Raw genomic sequence first — 18,303 nt, 5'->3', positions numbered from 1 at the left:
TTAGCCAGGATGGTCTCGATCTCCTGACCTCGTGATCCACCCGCCTCAGCCTCCCAAAGTGCTGGGATTACAGGCTTGAGCCACCGCGCCCAGCCACATCAGATATATTTAAACCTTATAATGACTATTTCTGCAGCTTCCAGTTGTCAAGGCTAATAATCTCTAAATGTTTCTTTTCATACAGTTTAAATATATTTTGTCTTTATTTTTGCAAAGTGCTCTTTTTCCAGGGGACTCTTAGGCAGGGGAAGAAAGCACTTATATAATCTGCTTGTACCCCACATATATTGACGTACTTTTAAATTAAGTAACTTTATTGGCCTGCTTGAGCCACTGGAATATGACAGAATCATGATCAGCATTGCCATAGTTGTATTGAGCTTGTAGTCCAATATAAAGATAACCACAATCATAATTTTAGTAATGATACCAACATGTGTTGACCATTATATGCCAGGCACTTTGACGTATTATCTCATTTAATCTTCACAGCTTTACTAGGTAGGTACCATAAAGATCCAGTATTACAGAGGAAGGAATTTTAACCCAGAGGTTAACTTACTTGCCCCAAACCACCCAGTTACTGTCATTCCTGAACAGCGTGTTCTTCTTTCTACTTCACAGGCATTTATATTCCAGAGGATGACAGAGATGCCCCAGAGAAGTTTCGGGGTCTTGGTGTACGAATTGAGGATGATGTAGTGGTGACTCAGGACTCACCTCTCATCCTTTCTGCAGATTGTCCCAAAGAGATGAATGACATTGAACAGATATGCAGCCGGGCTTCTTGACCTTCACTGTGGCCCACATGCACCTCAGGTTCAAGATGGGTGTATGCTGGCAGCCCTGCACGTGTGCTTTCTGAGTGTCTCTGTGTATGCAGTAATATATGTGTTCCATTTGGGAGCATAGCAGCTGTGTGAATGTATGTAATCGTGTGTGTGGGTTTTTTTTGTTTTAAGCAGTTAGAAGTCTGGAAAAATGAATGTTTGAATAGTATGTTACTGCAGCTTTGGTAACATTAATTCTATAGAATTAATGACCAGAGCAATTTTAATTTTTAAACATAAAGGTCTTAGTTACATATATCCATGCATTCCAGTTAACACATTTAAACATACAGAAATTTCACTTCTTCTTTCAAGTCCTTCCCTTTCTATACTTTTGCTGAGATCCACCCAATATCATAAGAAGTTTGTGTGATCCCTGTATTTTTAGGTAATTACCAAGGTCTCTGCCTATGCGAAAATTCATCTGTTGGTGATTGTGGGTAGCCAATACATACCTTCTGTAACTCCTCCCTACCTATTCTAGATCCTGCATATCTACTGGAGCCATATGAGCCCTCAGGGGCACTGGTGTCCTGCAGTCTTACTAGTCAGCCACAGTCCAGGTTCCAGCAACACTAGCTACCTACCAAACAAAACACTTTTGAGCTTTTCTTCCCATTTGGTTGCCTGGGACCTGGAAAGTGTTTGGATTCTAGATAAAGAAGGAAATGGAAGAGAAAGAAAATTGTACATGTATATACTAAAGATCCAGACATCAGGTCTGGGCACAGTGACTCAACGCCTGTAATCCCAGCACTTTGGGAGGTTGAGGCAGGTGGATCACTTGAGACCAGGAGTTCCAGACCAGCCTGGCCAACATGGTGAAACCCCGTCTCTACTAAAAATACAAAATGAGCTGGGTGTGGTGATACATGCCTGTAATCCCGGCTATTTGGGAGGCTGCGGCATGAGAATTGCTTGAACCTGGGAGCTGGGGATTGCAGTGAGCTGAACTCATGCGACTGCACTCCAGCCTGGGTGACTGAGCGAGACTCTTCCTCAAAAAAAAAAAAAAAAAAATCCTGACATCCTGCCATCTTTTCTCTTCGATTTAAAGATGATTTCTTAATGATGGCTTCAAAAATTAATAAAAAGAAAAGAAAAAAAATGATTTCTTTCCCAGACATCCCTGCTCCCTCTATAGATTCTTGATGCACTGACCCTCACGGGTTAGCCTTGTAGCTGTTGTGCTACGCAGAAGCAGATCCTCTACTTACTTACCCTGTCAGAGTCACAGTAGTGGCGCCCAGTTTTCAGAGAAGTACCCCTGTTATTCTGTGATTTCCTCTAGTGCTAATAGAAACAAAATACGGAATCTACCAAATACCCATAAATATCCTATGATTCTTATCTTTCTCTGATATTAGCATTGGGAGTGCAGTGGTAAAGAGTCATATTTCCTTTTTTTTTTTGGAGACGAAGTCTTGCTCTGTCACCTGGGCTGGAGTGCAGTGGCGCGATCTCGGCTCACTACAACCTCCACCACCCAGGTTCAGGCAATTCTCCTGCCTCAGCCTACCGAGTAACTGGGACTACAGGCGCACACCACCACGCCCAGCTAATTTTTTGTATTTTAATTTTTTGTATTTTAGTAGAGACAGGGTTTCACCCTGTTGCCCAGGCTGGTCTCAAACTCCTGAGCTCAGGCAATCCGCCCACCTTAGCCTCCCAAAGTTTTAGGATTACAGGCATGAGCCACCACACCTGGCGTAAGAGTCATATTTCTTTAAAAACAAACATTGGATACAATTATACAACAAGTCAATTTGCAAGGTGAACAGGGCTAGATTACCACAGATAGCTTATTTAGGAGCTTCTGTGATAGAGGGAAGCTTTAAGAACCAGTATGTTCACCTCCTTTAAACCTGGATATGAGCTCAAGATGTATAAAGCATGCCAATTGTTAGAACACAAATTTGAGGGTTTCTTAAAAAAACAATTTGTATTAGGGAAGCACAAGCTAGGGGATTAACAATCTCTGCAGTGCTGGAAGTTTGCCTATCTTATCAGGGAAACCCAGGGTACAGAGTGAAAAGCAGACAGGCAGTGACTTCCTCAAGAGACAGATAATGTGAAAACAGAAGTGATACAAATCGTATCCTGACAGTGCTAGCCCAGGAATGCCTGGCTTTGCGCACCTTATCTAAGCAGCTCTCAGAATGGAGGCTGCACAGCTGGAGTCTCCATCCCCCATACCCACCCTCCCACCTCCCTCCAACTTCTCAATCCAGCACTACTTTTTAAAAGAAGGGGAGGGAAACAACTCCACAACTCTGGCTTCTCACTTCCCAGGCTCTATGCCACCAGCAGCCCTTTCCTTGGATTGTGTTTCCTTTGTTCATTTATAATCCAGGAATAACGAATTTCCTTTTCTTCTTGTATCATTTTCTTTTTTCTTTTCTTTTTTTTTTTTTTTTTGAGATGGAGTCTCGCACTGTCACCCGGGCTGGTGTGCAATGGCAAGATCTCAGCTCACTGCAACCTCCGCCTCCCAGGTTCAAGCGATTCTCCTGCCTCAGCCTCTCGAGTAGCTAGGATTACAGGCGTCTGCCACCACACCCGGCTATTTTTTTGTATTTTAAGTGGAGACGAGGTTTCACGATGTTGGCCAGGCTGGTCTTGAAATCCTGACCTCATGATCCACCCGCCTCGGCCTCCCTAAGTGCTGGGATTACAGACGTGAGCCATCGTGCCTCCTGCATCATTGTCTCTGGTCTAAACTTTTCTAGCTAAAAGCCTAGGTGGCTTGTATGTATGGCAGCATGCTTGGACATGAAACAGACTTCTGGTTAGATTCCAGTCAAGTTCTATAGATGTTACTGGTAGGCAGAAAGACTGTTGTGGAATTCTTCTGGTGACTTTTAGTCCCTGACCCAGGTATATTGTCCTTTGAGTCCCAGATTAACTAACTGTAGCAGCTAAGCATTTGAATCAGACTTCTCATAGCAATATTACGGGCTGTCTGATATATTCAGGATTTGTTGAGCAGATAATTATGCACAGTGCTGTGTGTGATCTTTTTCATTCTCAGCCTTGCCACAGACATACCCCACATTTCCCTTTAGTTATTTTTTTTATACAGAGAATGCTATTAATTGTTATTTGATATCAAATAATTTTATTTTTCTAATGTCAGGAAATGACCCATTCCACTTAAGTCAGTTTTCCAAATAATTAAAAAATACTTCAGAAGTAAAATGTTTCCAAATATTTCTTAAAATTCTTAAAATTTAGATTAAAGTTTGCTGATCTCTTACATTTAATAAAGCTGGGACTTGAAGACTTACCATAGTTTTCAACTGCCTTGCAAGTTCATAAACTTGTAAGGGTACAAAGTGAATAAGATAAATTCTGAGTTTTAAGCTAAGGGCTTTATATTAGCTTTTTTTTTTTTTAAAAGGTTGTTTTGTTTTGTTTTGTTTTTGTTTTTGTTTTTGAGACAGAGCCTCACTCTGTCACCCAGGCTGGAGTGCAGTGGCACGATCTTGGCTCACTGCAACCTCCACTTCCTGGGTTCAGGCAATTCTTCTGTCTCAGCCTCCTGAGTAGCTGGGACTACAGGCACACGCCACCATGCCTGGCTAGTTTTCTGTATTTTTAATAGAGATGGGGTTTCACTATGCTAGCCAGGATGGTCTCCATCTCCTGACCTCATAATCTGCCCACCTTGGACTCCCAAGGTGCTGGGATTACAGGCGTGAGCCACCGCACCCGGCCTTTTTAAAGTTTTTAATTGACATATAATTGTACATATTTACGGGGTACATAGTGATGTTTTGAGACATATAATATATAATGATCAGATCGGAACAATTAGCATATCCATCACATTGAACAATTATAATTTGTGTTGAGCCTTTAGTTTTTTTTTTGGACGGAGTCTTTTTTTTTTTTTTTTTTTTTGGAGACAGAGTCTCACTCTGTCACCCAGGCTGGAGTGCAGTGGCGCCATCTCAGCTCACTGCAACCTCCGACTCCCTGGTTCAAGCAGTTCTACTGCCTCAGCCTCCCAAGTAGCTGGGATTACAGACACGCGTCACCATGCCCAGCTAATTTTTGTATTTTTAGTAGAGACAGGGTTTCACCATATTGACCACGATGGTCTTGATCTCCTGACCTTGTAATCTGCCCACCTTGGCCTCCCAAAGTGCTGGGATTACAGGCATGAGCCACCATGCCCAGCTGAGCCTTTAGTTCTAAGTAAATAATATCTATACCAGTCACTCCTATTAAAAATCTTTTTAAAAATTACTCAAACGTTACCACTGGAATTTTTCTCCCTGAATTGAAGGTACATGGTTAGATCATTAGCAATACCCTCTAAATGAAGGAAACATATCTGGATATCCAGTGTCATATACTTTTATGTATTTATTTCAGGAATTACTATGTTGTCTCCATAATTAGGAAACAGACTGTGTTCTTTATTTGAAACACAACAGTATAAATACTGGAGTAAAGTTGGGTGCAGTGGATTACGGCTGTAATCCCAGCACTTGAGCCCAGGAGTTTGAGACCACCCTAGGCAACACAGAGGGACCTTGTCTCAGCAAAAAAATTTAAAGTTAGCCGGGTGTGGTGGTGTGCACCTATAGTCCCAGCTACTCAGGAGGCTAAGGTGGGAGGACCGCTTGAGCACAGGAGGTCAAGGCTGCAGTGAGCCATGATTGTGCCACTCCATGCCACCCTGGGCAACAGAGCAAGACCCTGTCTCAATAAAAGAGAAGAGAAAAACTGGAGTGAGAACTCTCCTCCTCTCATAATCATAGTATCCACGTTAGGAAAATGCTTCTGAGAGTAACTTAAAGTACTCTGTGTGCATCTTCTTTCAAAACCTTGCTTTTTTTCTCAGTTTTTGTAAGGTGAGAAAGGGAAAAACCTTCACCATAGAAGTACTGTCTTAATTGAGATTAAGATCCAAATAAAACATGTTAAACCTCCATATAAAGACATTGCAACTCATTAAAACAGAAAAATGTACCTTTGTTATGTCTTTCCAAATATCCATACCCACATCCTGTTCAGCTTTGTTAATAATACAAAGATCACAAATGTGAAGCACAAATGCTGCTTCTCCCCCTCCTGTTCCCATGTCAGAGATGGAGAAGAAAGCACAGTGAGCTGTTCACCAGTCCAGCAGTGACCTTGGAGTCCTTTGTAACAGTGTTTCCAATAACTGCTGCCAATAAAACAGTTAGAATTTGAGTTAGAACCTATCTGCTGTCCCTCAACTAGTGTCTGATAGCCGAGAATGTAATTAGTTTGTGTGTCTATTAGAAAATTAGCAGCACTTTGGGAGGCGGAGGCGGGCGAATCTCGAGGTCAGGAGATCGAAACCATCCTGGTTAACCTGGTGAAACCCCGTCTCTACTAAAAATACAAAAAATTAACTGGGCATAGTGGCGGGCACCTGTAGTCCCAGCTACTCGGGAGGCTAAGGCAGGAGAATGGCGTGAACCCAGGAGGCAGAGCTTGCAGTGAGCCGAGATAGCGCCACTGCACTCCAGCCTGGGCGACAGAGCAAGACTCTGTCTCAAAAAAAAAGGAAAAGAAAAGAAAATTAGGCAGGCCCCACAGATAGTAGCAGCATGAAGGAACCTGCTTAGAAGAGGTTTTTATGGTGTGATTGTGGTTTTTTTTTTTTAATTGTTGTTTCCTGAAGTAGAATCCATAGCCCAAAACAAGTTTTAAGCCTGAGAAAATATAATTTGAGGTGTTTTTTATGCTCCTAATGAAAAGATGAATGAATGCATCATTACACCTTAACAGTAGAGCAGAATTTCACTGTTACAGACCGCATGGGTCCTCCTGGTTGTGCTGCTGTTCTCTGCCTGTGTGTCACTGAGTTCGAGCATCATTATGGTTTGAATCAGAGGACCCACTGGGATTAAGGCTTCTTGGAGTTGCTGCGCAAGAATCTGAGGAAACTTCAATCTTTACTAGCATTTCTTAATGCTTTCCTTGACTTTTGTGCAATTATATAAGTTCAATTTAGACAAAATGCTGTTACTTTTTAAGGCATTACTATTCACTGAAAATAGATACGTCATTCCCCATCAAGGGAAAAGCATTTGTAACTGTCATTTAAAAAAAAAAAACTATAAAACAATATAGAGGTGTATGGTGTGTGTCTGTTACTTTAGAATCTAGAGTTTACAGTCTGTTTAGTGTAAACATGAGACCATCTGGTTTTACAAAATATTTTACAAAGTATTCATTAGCTGCTGTCTCAAAATCATGATAGCAAACTTGAAATGATTGTATCAGTCTTATAGAGGAAGAATCTGATGGATTTGATCCAGCCTGTTAAACTGGTTGACACAAAAGTGACTGAAAGGTCTCCAGAAAGTCCCCATAGTACTCAAGACTGTAAACTATAGCCGTGCACATTTTATGAAGGATGGATTTTGTGGGGAAATAGGATCAAGTTGCAAAATTAGGAATATTTGAACTTTGTCAACCATATAAGGAATCGTGAGTGTAGCCATCTTGGGCTCAAGCGACTCTCCCACCTTAGCCTCCCAAGTAGCCGGGACTACAGCTGCCTGCCACCATGCCTGGCTAATTTTTGTATTTTTAGTAGAGATAGGGTGGCATGAATTTTTGTTCATGCCAAATTGGCATGAACCAGCCATTTTTGTTGGCTGGTTCAGCCATTTTTGTTTTGTTTTGTGTTTTTGAGACAGAGTCTTGCTCTGTCGCCCAGGGTAGAGTGCAGTGGTGTGACCTCAGCTCACTTCAACCTCTGCTTCCCAGGTTCCAGCAATTCTCTTGCCTCAGTCTCCTGAGTAGCTGGGATTACAGGTACACATCTCCACACCCAGCGAATTCTTGTATGTTAGTAGAGATGGGGTTTCACCATGTTGGCCAGGCTGGTCTTCAACTCCTGACCTCAAGTGATCTGCCTGCCTTGGCCTCCCAAAGTGCTAGGATTACAGGCGTGAGTCACCGCATCCATCCTAAATGTTATATGTCCCAAAAAAATAATTTTTAAAATGATAATGAAAGATTTGAGCTTTCTGGGAACCTCTGAGTTTTTTACTATCAGGCTGAAACACCTATACACTATACCTGATCGAGACTTTTTAGCGATAATGTCTTCAGATTCTTCTTACACAAGTAGGTGATAAAAAACTTAAAATCAGCCAGGCACGGTGGCTCATTCCTTTAACCCCAGCATTTTGGGAAGCCAAGGCAGGTGGATTGCTTGAGTCCAGGATATTAAGACCAGCATGGGCAACATGGTGAAACCCTGTCTCTACTAAAAATAGAAAAATTAGCCAAGCATGGTAGTGTAACACCTATAGTCCCAGCTGCTAGGGAGGCTGAGGTGGGAGGATTTATTGAGCCTGTGAGGTTGAGGCTGCAGTGAACCAAGATCATGCCACTACACACCAGCCTGGGAGTCAGAGCTAGACCCTATCTCAAAAAAGAAGAAAAAGTTGTCCAGGCGTGGTGGCTCACGCCTGTAATCGCAGCACTTTGGGAGGCCAAGGCGGGCAGATCACCTGAGTTCGGGAGTTCAAGACCAGCCTGACCAACATGGAGAAACCCCGTCTCTACTAAAAATACAAAACTAGCCAGGCATGGTGATGCATGCCTGTAATCCCAGCTACTCGGGAGGCTGAGGCAGGAGAATCGCTTGAACCCAGGAGGCAGAGGTTGCAGTGAGCCAAGATTGCACCATTGCAGTCTAGCCTGGGCAACAGAGCGAGACTCTATCTCAAAAAAAAAAGAAAAAGAAGAAAAAGTTAAACCAGGCCGGGCACTGTGGCTCACACACCTGTAATCCCAGCACTCTGGGAGGCCAAGGTGGGCGGATCACCTGAGGTCAGGAGTTTGAGACCAGCCTGGCTCACATGGTGAAACCCCGTTTCCACTAAAAATACAAAAGATTAGCCGGGTGGTGTGCACCTGTAATCCCAGCTACTTGGGAGGCTGAAGCAGGAGAATCTCTTGAACCTGGGAGGCAGAGGTTGCAGTGAGCCAAGATCGCGCCATTGCACTCCAGTTTGGGCAATAAGAGCGAAACTCCATCTCAAGAAAAAAAAAAAAAAATAGGTTAATCCAGTTTTAAGACCGTTCAAAAATTTACCATCAGGCACAGTAGTGGTTGTAGTCCCAGGTACTTGGGAAGCTGAGACAGCAGAATTGCCTGAGACAGACACATTCCCTGTAGTCCCAGGTACTTAGGAAGCTGAGACAGCAGAATCGCTTGAACCCAGAAGTTTGAGTCCAGCCTAAGCAACATAGCAAGACCCCCAATCTGAAAAGAAAAAATACATTACCATTGAACTGATGAAATGGATAAAATATGGTATATCCATACATTAAGATATTCAGCCATAAAAAGGAATAGGTAGACCGGGCGCGGTAGCTCACGCCTGTAATCCCAGCACTTTGGGAGGCCGAGGCAGGCAGATCACGAGGTCAGGAGTTTGAGACCAGCCTGGACAACAAGGTGAAACCCCATCTCTACTAAAAATACAATTAGCCAGGCATGGTGGTGCAAGCCTGTAGTCCCAGCTACTCAGGAGACTTAAGGCAGGAGAATCGCTTGAACCCGGGAGGCGGAGGTTGCGATGAGCTGAGATCGTGCCACTGCACTCCAGCCTGGGCAACAGTGCGAGACTCCGTCTCAGAAAAGGAAAAAAAAAAAGGAATAGTTAATGCTACTACATGAATAAATCTTGAAAACATTATGCTAAGGGAAAGAAGCCAGACACAAAAAGAGGGCTGTCGCAGGAGTTTATTTAAATGAAATGTCCAGAAGAGGCAAATCCATACAGACAAAAAGTAGGTTAGTGATTACAAGGTGCTTGAGGGCAGGGGAAATGGAGAGTGGCTGCTAACAGGTACAGAGTTTTGTGGGGTTTGGGGTTTGGCTTTTGTTGTTTGGGTTGTTTTGTGTTTTGTTTTTGTTTTTGTTTCTAGACAGGGTCTCACTCCAGTTGCCCAGACTGGAATGCAGTGGTGTGATCTCGGCTCACTGCAGCCTCGACTTCCCAGGCTCAGGTGATTCTCCCACCTCAGCCCCCCAAGTAGCTGGAACTACAGACATAAGCCACCATGCCTGACTAAATTTTTTTGTGCTTTTTATAGAGACAGGGTTTCATCATACTGCCCAGGCGTGGTCTCAAACTCCTGGGCCCAAGCAGTCCTTCCCCCTCAGCCTTCCAAAGTGCTGAGATTACAGGTGTGAGCCACTGCACACGGCCCAGAGTTTATTTTTTAGGTGATGAAAATGTAGAACTCAATAGTGGTGATAGATGTCTAACTCTGTGAAAACCATTAAATTGTTCACTTTATGTTAAATAAATCTTTAAAAAAACAATTTATGCTGGGTGCAGTGGCCCATGCATGTAATCTCAGAAACTCAGGAGGCTGAGGTAGGAGGATCACTTGAGCCCAGGGGTTTGAGGCTGCATTGAGCTATGATCATGCCACTGTACTCCAGCCTGGGTGACAGAGCAAGACTCCATTTCTTAAAAACTGAAAAAATAATTATTACCATTGAAGTAAAATTTAAAGAATCTAAGCCTGGGCAACATGGCAAAACCTCATCTCTACTAAAAATACCAAAAATTAGCCAAGCTTGATGGCATGTGCCTGTAGTCCCAGCTACTGAGAAGGCTGAGGTGGGAGAATTGCCTGAGCCCAGGAGGTCAAGGCTGCAGTGATCACGCCACTGTACTGCAGCCTGGCCAAGTGGAGTGAGACCCTATCTTGACGACAACAACAAAAAAGAATCTAGCAATTCTTCCTTTAACTAACAAATGTGAATTTTTTTTTCTTTCTTTTTTTTTGGGGGGACGAGTCTTGCTTTGTCGCCCAGACTGGAGTACAGTGATCTCAGCTCACTGCAGCCTCCACCACCCAGGTTCGTGATTCTCCTGCCTCAGCCTCCCAAGCAGCTGGGACTACAGGTGTGCACCACCACATCTGGCTAATTTTTGTATTTTTTTAGTAGAGACCGGGCTTCACCACATTGGCCAGGCTGGTCTCAAACTCCTGACCTCTGGTGATCCACCTGCCTCAGCCTCCCAAAGCGCTGGGATTATAGGCATGAGCCACCATGGCTGACCAACAAACATAAAATTTCTTATAATGTGAATGGATTTCTAATCCAGTTGAAATATTTTATATCAAATATTTCAAAATAATGAAGCTATAATTTGCAGCATATTACATGTAAGAACAGTCACCCTGCTCACAGCTTGGACTCCACTAAGAGGTACTTCATCCAAAAAAGTCATAAGTATTCAGCATATGTAAAGCAGAGATCTGGGCTGTCTGAGGCTGTATCTGGAAGCAGCCCTGGCCCAGTCTTCAGCCCCCATGACACCTATGGCTAGCAGCCCTTACACATCTGAAACACCAACCACTCTAGCAATTCCACGGCTGCCTTGTCTTTCATGTGAAACTGTGCTCAACTGCTGCCACTGAAGTAGATGACCAAATGGTAACATCCCTCCTCCGTGTTTCAGTGAGCTCTTGAAAAATAATTCTAGATCTTCCGACCTTAAATTAAATACCCTAATTGAAATACCATTTAGGGTATTTAATTTAGGGTCATAAGATCTAGAATTATACTGGTAAGAATTATTCTGGACATAAAAATTTGTGTGACTGGTCAGGTATAGTGGCTCATGCATGTAATCCTAGCACTTCGGGGGGCTGAGGTGGGAGGATCACTGGAGGCCAGAAGTTCAAGACCAACCTGGACAACATAGCTAGATCCCCATCTCTACAAAAAAAATTATATTAGGTGTTATGGTACACACATACAGTCCCAGCTACATAGGAGGTTGAGGTGGCAGGATCATTTGAGCCCGAGTCCGAGGCCCAAAGCTGCAACAAGCTATGATCACACCACTATACTCTTCAGTGACAAGGGCAAGACCCTGTCTCAAAAAAAAAAGTATCTTTCACTATGTAATATTGATTTATATATATAACCAATTTTTAAACCCCATTGGTACTGAATGGTTGTCACTAAATACGTTTTCCTAGGAAACAAAGTTGAAAGTGGGAAGCCTACAAGGGTAGAACAAACATTTTTATTAAAATATTCATCTTGGAGGGGCAAGGGGAGGGAAGAGCATCAGGATAAACAGCTAATGCATGCAGAGCTTAATACCTAGGTGATGGGTTAATAGGTGCAGCAAACCACCATGGCACACATTTACCTATGTAACAAACCTGCACGTTCTGCACAGTTCTGCACATGTATCCTGGCACTTAAAAAAATGGCCGGGCACGGTGGCTCATGCCTGTAATTCTAGCACTTTCGGAGGCCAAGGTGGGTGGACTGCCTGAGCTCGAGTTTGAGACTAGCTTGGTCAACATAGTGAAACCCCATCTCTACTAAAATACAAACAACAACAACAAGAACAACAATATATTAGCTGGGCATAGTGGTGGGAGCCTGTGGTCCCAGCTACTGGAGAGGCTAAAGCAGGAGAACTGCTTGAACTTGAGAGGTGGAAGTTGCAGTGAGCCAAGATCAAGTCACTGCACTCCAGCCTGGGAGACAGAGCGAGACTCTGTCTCAAAAAAAAAAAAAAAAAAAAAAAAAAAAATTAAAACTTTTAAAACTTCACATTTTAGCAATTAAATAAAAAAAATACTCATCTTTTTGAAAGATGTTATTAAATATTCTATTGAGGCCAGGTGTGGTGGCTCACACCTCTAATCCCAGCACTTTTGGGAGGCTGGGGCAGGCGGATCACTTGAGGTCAGGAGTTATAGAGCAGCCTGGCCAACATGGTGAAACCTCCTCTCTACTAAAAATACAAAAATTAGCCAGGCATGGCCGGGCGCGGTGGCTCAGGCCTGTGATCTCAGCACTTTGGGAGGCCAAGGTGGGTGGATCAGGAGGTCAGGAGAGATCGACACCATCCTGGCTAACACAGTGAAACCCCGTCTCTACTAAAAATACAAAAAAAAAATTAGCTGGGCGTGGCGGTGGGCACCTGTAGTCCCAGCTACCCGGGAGGCTGAGGCAGGAGAATGGAGTAAACCCGGGAGGCGGAGCTTGTAGTGAGCCGAGATTGCGCCACTGCACTCCAGCCTGGGCAACAGAGCGAGACTCCCTCTCAAAAAAAAAAATATATATATATATATTTTTTTTTCTCACTCATAAGTGAGAGCTGAACATTGAGTACACATGGATCCAAAGAAGGGAACAAGAGATACCGGTGCCTACTGGAGGCTGAAACAAGGACGGTGAGGATCGAAAAACCAGCTCTCAGGTACTAGGCTCATTACCTCAGTGACAAACTCCCATGATGAGCAGTTTACTCATGTACCAATCATGCACAGGTGCCTTTTGAACTGAAAAATTTGAAAGAAAGAAAAATGTGTAAAATTGGGAAATTGCATGTGCATTTTGCCACAACAATTTTTTTTTTTTGAGACAGAGTCTTGCTCTGCAGCCCAGGCTGGAGTGCAGTGGCGCGATCTCGGCTCACTGCAAGCTCCGCCTCCCGGGTTTATGCCATTCTCCTGCCTCAGCCTCCCGAGTAGCTGGCACTACAGGCACCGGCCACCACGCCCTGCTAATTTTTTGTATTTTTTAGTAGAGACAGGGTTTCACCGTCAGCCAGGATGGTCTCAACCTCCTGACCTCGTGATCCACCCGCCTCGGCCTCCCAAACTGCTGAAATTACAGGCTTGAGTCAACGCGCCCAGCAATAACAATTTTTAATAAAATAACTATATCTGCGGAAGGCTGAGGCAGGAGAATTGCTTGAACCCAAGAGCCAGAGGTTGCGGTGAGCTGAGATGGCGCCATTGCACTCCAGCCTGGGCAACAAGAGCAAAACTCTGTCTCAAAACAACAACAACAAAAACACTATATCTGCATGTGGGCAACAGGAAGAGGAGGACTAAAGGCAGATTGAGGTTGACAGTATTTAAGTAACTAAAATGAGAATAAAATCAAATAGCAGGAATTTGGCCAGGCGTGGTGTCTCGCGCCTGTAACACCACCACTTTGGGAGGCCGAGACAGACAGAATACCTGAGGGCAGGAGTTCAAGACAAGCCTAGACAATATGGTGAAACCCCGTGTCTACAATCAATCAATCAATCAATCAATCAATAAAATAAAAAATATTGGTGGTGACCACCTGTAGTCTCAGCTACTTGGGAGGCTGAAGCATGAGAACCAGGAGGCAGAGGTTGCAGTAAGCCGAGATCACACCACTGCACTTTGCCAGCCTGGGTGACAGAGTGAGACTCTGTTTCAAAAAAATACAAAAAATGAAAACAAAAACCAAGAGTTTATAATCTCATGGTCCCCTGCAATAATTAGATTATTATGTCTGAAGTATCATGTGCATTTTGGGGCACCTGTTTTTAAAAAGATATGCCGGCTGGGCACGGTGGCTCACGCCTGTATTCCCAGCACTTTGGGAGGCCGAGGTGGGCGGATTACCCAAGGTCAGGAGCTCTAGACAAGCCTGACCAACATGACAAAATCCTGTCTCTACTAAAAATAGAAAAATTAGCAAGACATAATGGCGGGTGCCTGTAACCCCAGCTACTTGGGGAGGCTGACGCTTGGACCCGGGAGGCAGAGGTTGCAGTGAGACCAGATCGCGCCACTGCACTCCAGCCTGGGCAAGACTCAGTATCAAAAAGAAAAAAAAGAATGTTAAGTAAATAGAATCACATCATATAGTGTGTAACCTTGAGGGACTGGCTTTTTTTTTTTAATTCAGCAGAATTCTCTGGAGATTCCTCCCGTTGTTGCATATCAATAGTTCATTCCTTTTTATTGTAGAGTGGTATGGATTTACCAGTTTAGCCACTCATCCGTTGAAGGATATCTGGCTATTAAGAATAAAACTGCTATAAACGTTTATGCATGGGTTTTATGTAAATAGAGGTCTTCATTTCTCTGGAATAAATGCCAGGAGTGCAATAGCTGGGATTTTCTGTTTCTGTTTTTGTTCTCTTTTAGAGTCAAGACCTCACTCTAGTGCCTAGGCTAGAATGCAGTGGTACAATCACAGCTCACTGCAGCCTCAAATTCCTGGGCCCAGGTGATCCTCCAGCCTCAGCCTCCTGAGTAGCTAGGAGTACAGGCACCTGCTACCACACTCAGTGAAATGTGTGTGTGTGTGTGTGAGGGAGAGGGAGAGTTTAGAGACAGGGTGGAGAGTCTTGCTATGTTGCCCAGGCTAATCTCAAACTCCTAGTCTCAAGCAGTCCTCCCACTTCTGCCTGCTTTATTTTGTAAAAAATACAAAAAATTAGCCAGGCATGGTGGTGCACACCTGTAGTCCTAGCTACTCAGGAGGCTGAGGTGGGAGGATCGCTTGAGCCTGTGGCTGTCAAGGCTGCAGTGATCCATGATCACGCCACTGCACACCATGCACACCAGTCTGGGCAACGAGAGTGATACCCTGTCTAAAAAAAAAAACACTACCGCCAGGCGCAGTGGTGCATGCCTGTAATCCCAGCACTTTGGGAGGCTGAAGCAGCTGTATCACCTGAGGTCAGGAGTTTGAAACCAGCCTGACCAACATGGTGAAACCCCTATTAAATCTCTACCAAATACAAAAAATTAGCCAAGTGTAGTGGTGCATGCCTATAATCCCAGCTACTTGGGAGGCTGAGGCAGGAGAATTGCTCGAACCCAGGAGGCGAAGGTTGCAGTGAGCCGAGATCACACCATTGCACTCCGTCCTGGGCAACAGAAGCAAAACTCCATTAAAAAAAATACTGGCAAAGATACTGGCAAACTTTTTCCAAAGTGACTGTACCATTTTGCATTTCTACCTGCAATGTATGAGTGATTCCATTTTTCCACATCCTCACCAGCATTTTGTGTTGTCACAATTTTTTTGTTTTTGTTTTTGTTTGTGTTTAGGTTTTTTTGGCCATTCTGATGGGTAGTGATATCTCATTGTGGTTTTAATTTGCATTTCTCTGATGGCTAATGGTGTTGAACATCTCTTCATCTGCTTACTTGCCATTAGTATTATATATATCCTCTCCAATGAAATATCTTTTCATGCCATTTGCTCATGCTCTAATTGGATTGTTTTTTGACAGCTGAATTTTAAGAATTTTTTCTTTATATATTCTGCCTATTAGTGCTTTGTCAGATATGTGGTTTGCAAATACTTTCTCCCACTCTGTAGCTGTCTGTTCCTCCTCTTAACTGGCCCTTTCACCAAGCAAAAATTTTAAATTCTAATGTTCAATTTATCAATTGTTCCACTTACAGATCATGCTATTTATTGGTGCCAAGTCTAAGAATTCTGTCTGACCCTAGATCCTGCAAATCTTCTCTTTCATTCTAAGTTTGTTTTATTATTTTTTTTTTTTGGCATTTTTTTTTGTTTGTTATTGTTTTTGAGACAGAGTCTCACTCTGTCACCCAGGCTATAGTGCAGTGGCACTATCTCGGCTCGCTGCAACCTCTGCCTCCCAGGTTCAAGTGATTCTCATGCCTCTCAGACTCCCAAGGAGCTGGGATTACAGGCGCCCACCATCATGCCTGGCTAATTTTTGTATTTTTAATAGAGATCAGGTTTCTCCATGTTGGCCAGGCTGGTCTCGAACTCCTGGCCTCAAGTGATCCGCCCATCTTGACCTGCCAAATTGCTGGGATTACAGGCATGAGTCACCGCGCCTGGCCGTCATTCTAAAAGTTTGATAGTTTTAGGTTTAAGTTCTTGATACAGGTTGAGTTAATTTTTGAATAACATGTGAGACATAGGTCGAGGGTTTTTTGTTTTGGTTTGGTTTTTGTTTGCCTATAGATGTTCAATTGCTCCAGCACCATTTGTTAAAAATGGTGTGTTTTTCCTCTACGGAATTACTTTTGTACCTCTGTCAAAATTCAGTTGGGCATATTTGAGTGAGTCTTTTTCAGGGTTCCTCTATTCTGTTCCTCTGATCTACGTGTCTGTCCTCCACCAACACCAGTCTTGATTACTGCAGCTGTAAAAAATAAGTCTTGAAAGCAGGTAAAGAGATTCCTCCCACTTTATTCTTCCTTTTCAAAATTGTTTTAGCTATTCTAGTTCCTTTGCCTTTTAATATAAATTTTAGAATAGGCCAGGCTCGGTGACTCATGCCTATAATCCCAGCACTTTGGGAGGCATAGGCAGGCAGATCACCTGAGGTCAGGAGTTTGAGACCAGCCCGGCCAACATGGTGAAACCCCATCTCTACTAAAAAAATACAAAAATTGGCTTAGGTGCGGTGGCTCATGCTTGTAACCTCAGCACTTTGGGAGGCCGAGGCAGGCGGATCACCTGAGGTAAGGAGTTTGAGACCGCCTGACCAACATGGTAAAATCCCGTCTCTACTAAAAATACAAAAATTAGCTGGGCGTGGTGGCGGGCGCCTGTAGACCCAGCTACTAGGGAGGGTGAGACAAGAGAATTGCTTGAACCTGGGAGGCAGAGGTTGCAGTGAGCCAAGATCATGTCACTACACTCTAGCCTGGGCGACAGAATGAGACTCCATCTCAAAAAAAAAAAAAAAAAAAAAAAAAAATTAGCTGGGCATGGTGGTGGGTGCCTGTAATCCCAGCTACTTGGGAAGCTGAGGCAGGAGAATCACTTGAACCTGGGAGGTGGAGATGGCAGTGAGCCGAGATCCCGCCACTCCACTTCAGCCTGGGTGACAGAGGGAGACTCTGTCTCAAAAAAGAAAAATAATAATAATCTTGTCTATAAATAAAAAAAAAAACTTACTGGGATTTTGATAGGAATTCTGTTAAACTGTATATCAATTTGGTGAAAACTGACATCTTTACAATGTTGAATCTTCCAACCTATGAAAACCGTGTGTCTATTTATTTTTTAAAAAATGTTTAGACCAGGTATAGTAGCTCATGCCTGCCATCTCAGCACTTTGGGAGGCTGAGGAGCGATGATTGCTTGAGGCCAGGAGTTAGAGGCCAGCCTGGGCAACTTAGTGAGACCAATCTCTACAAAAAATACCAAAAAATTAGCCGGGCATGGTGACACATGCCTATAGTCCCAGCTACTTGGGACGCTGAAGGAGGATTGCTTGAGCCCAGGAGTCCAAGGCTGGAGGGAGCTGAGATCACACACCACTGCACTCCAGCCTGGGCAACAAAGGGAGATTGTGTCTCAAAAATATACATATATTGTTTATTTCTCTTATCAGTGTTGTGTAGTTTTCCGCACACAAGTCTGAAATACGTTGTTAGATTTACACCTAACTATTTCACTTTTTGGATGATTAGAAATGGCATATTCCTTTCAACTTCAGTGTCCACATGTTCTTAGCTAGTGTATACAAATACAATTGATTTTTGTATGTTTATCATGTATTCTGTAACCTTGCTGAACTCATTTAGTTGTAAGAGTTTTGCTAGATTCCTTGAGATTTTCTACATAAACCGTGTGTTGTCTAAAAATGGACAGTTTTATTTCTTCCTTTCCAAACTGTATGCCTTTTACTTCCTTTTTTTTTTTTTT

General features: G+C 43.4%; 1 protein-coding gene across 2 annotated transcripts in view; it reads left to right on the top strand.

Moving 5' to 3' along the window:
- XPNPEP3 (X-prolyl aminopeptidase 3, mitochondrial) overlaps nucleotides 1–18,303 on the top strand; it is a 126,070-nt gene that overhangs the window by 75,878 nt on the left and 31,889 nt on the right. The window contains exon 10 of one of the 2 annotated variants that reach the window (XM_011978791.1): nucleotides 625–819. In XM_011978791.1, coding sequence (XP_011834181.1) covers nucleotides 625–791 — 167 coding nt within the window. In that variant the 3' untranslated portion in view covers nucleotides 792–819. Of the gene's footprint in view, nucleotides 1–624; nucleotides 1,857–18,303 lie in introns of those variants that run through there. The other variant, XM_011978790.1, reaches the window with a different exon arrangement.

This window comes from Mandrillus leucophaeus, unplaced genomic scaffold (genome assembly GCF_000951045.1).
Source record: "Mandrillus leucophaeus isolate KB7577 unplaced genomic scaffold, Mleu.le_1.0 Scaffold2, whole genome shotgun sequence".
Classification (NCBI taxonomy): Eukaryota; Metazoa; Chordata; class Mammalia; order Primates; family Cercopithecidae; genus Mandrillus; species Mandrillus leucophaeus.
Note: the sequence above shows the minus strand (reverse complement) of the source record. Positions and strands in the feature narration are given on the sequence as shown.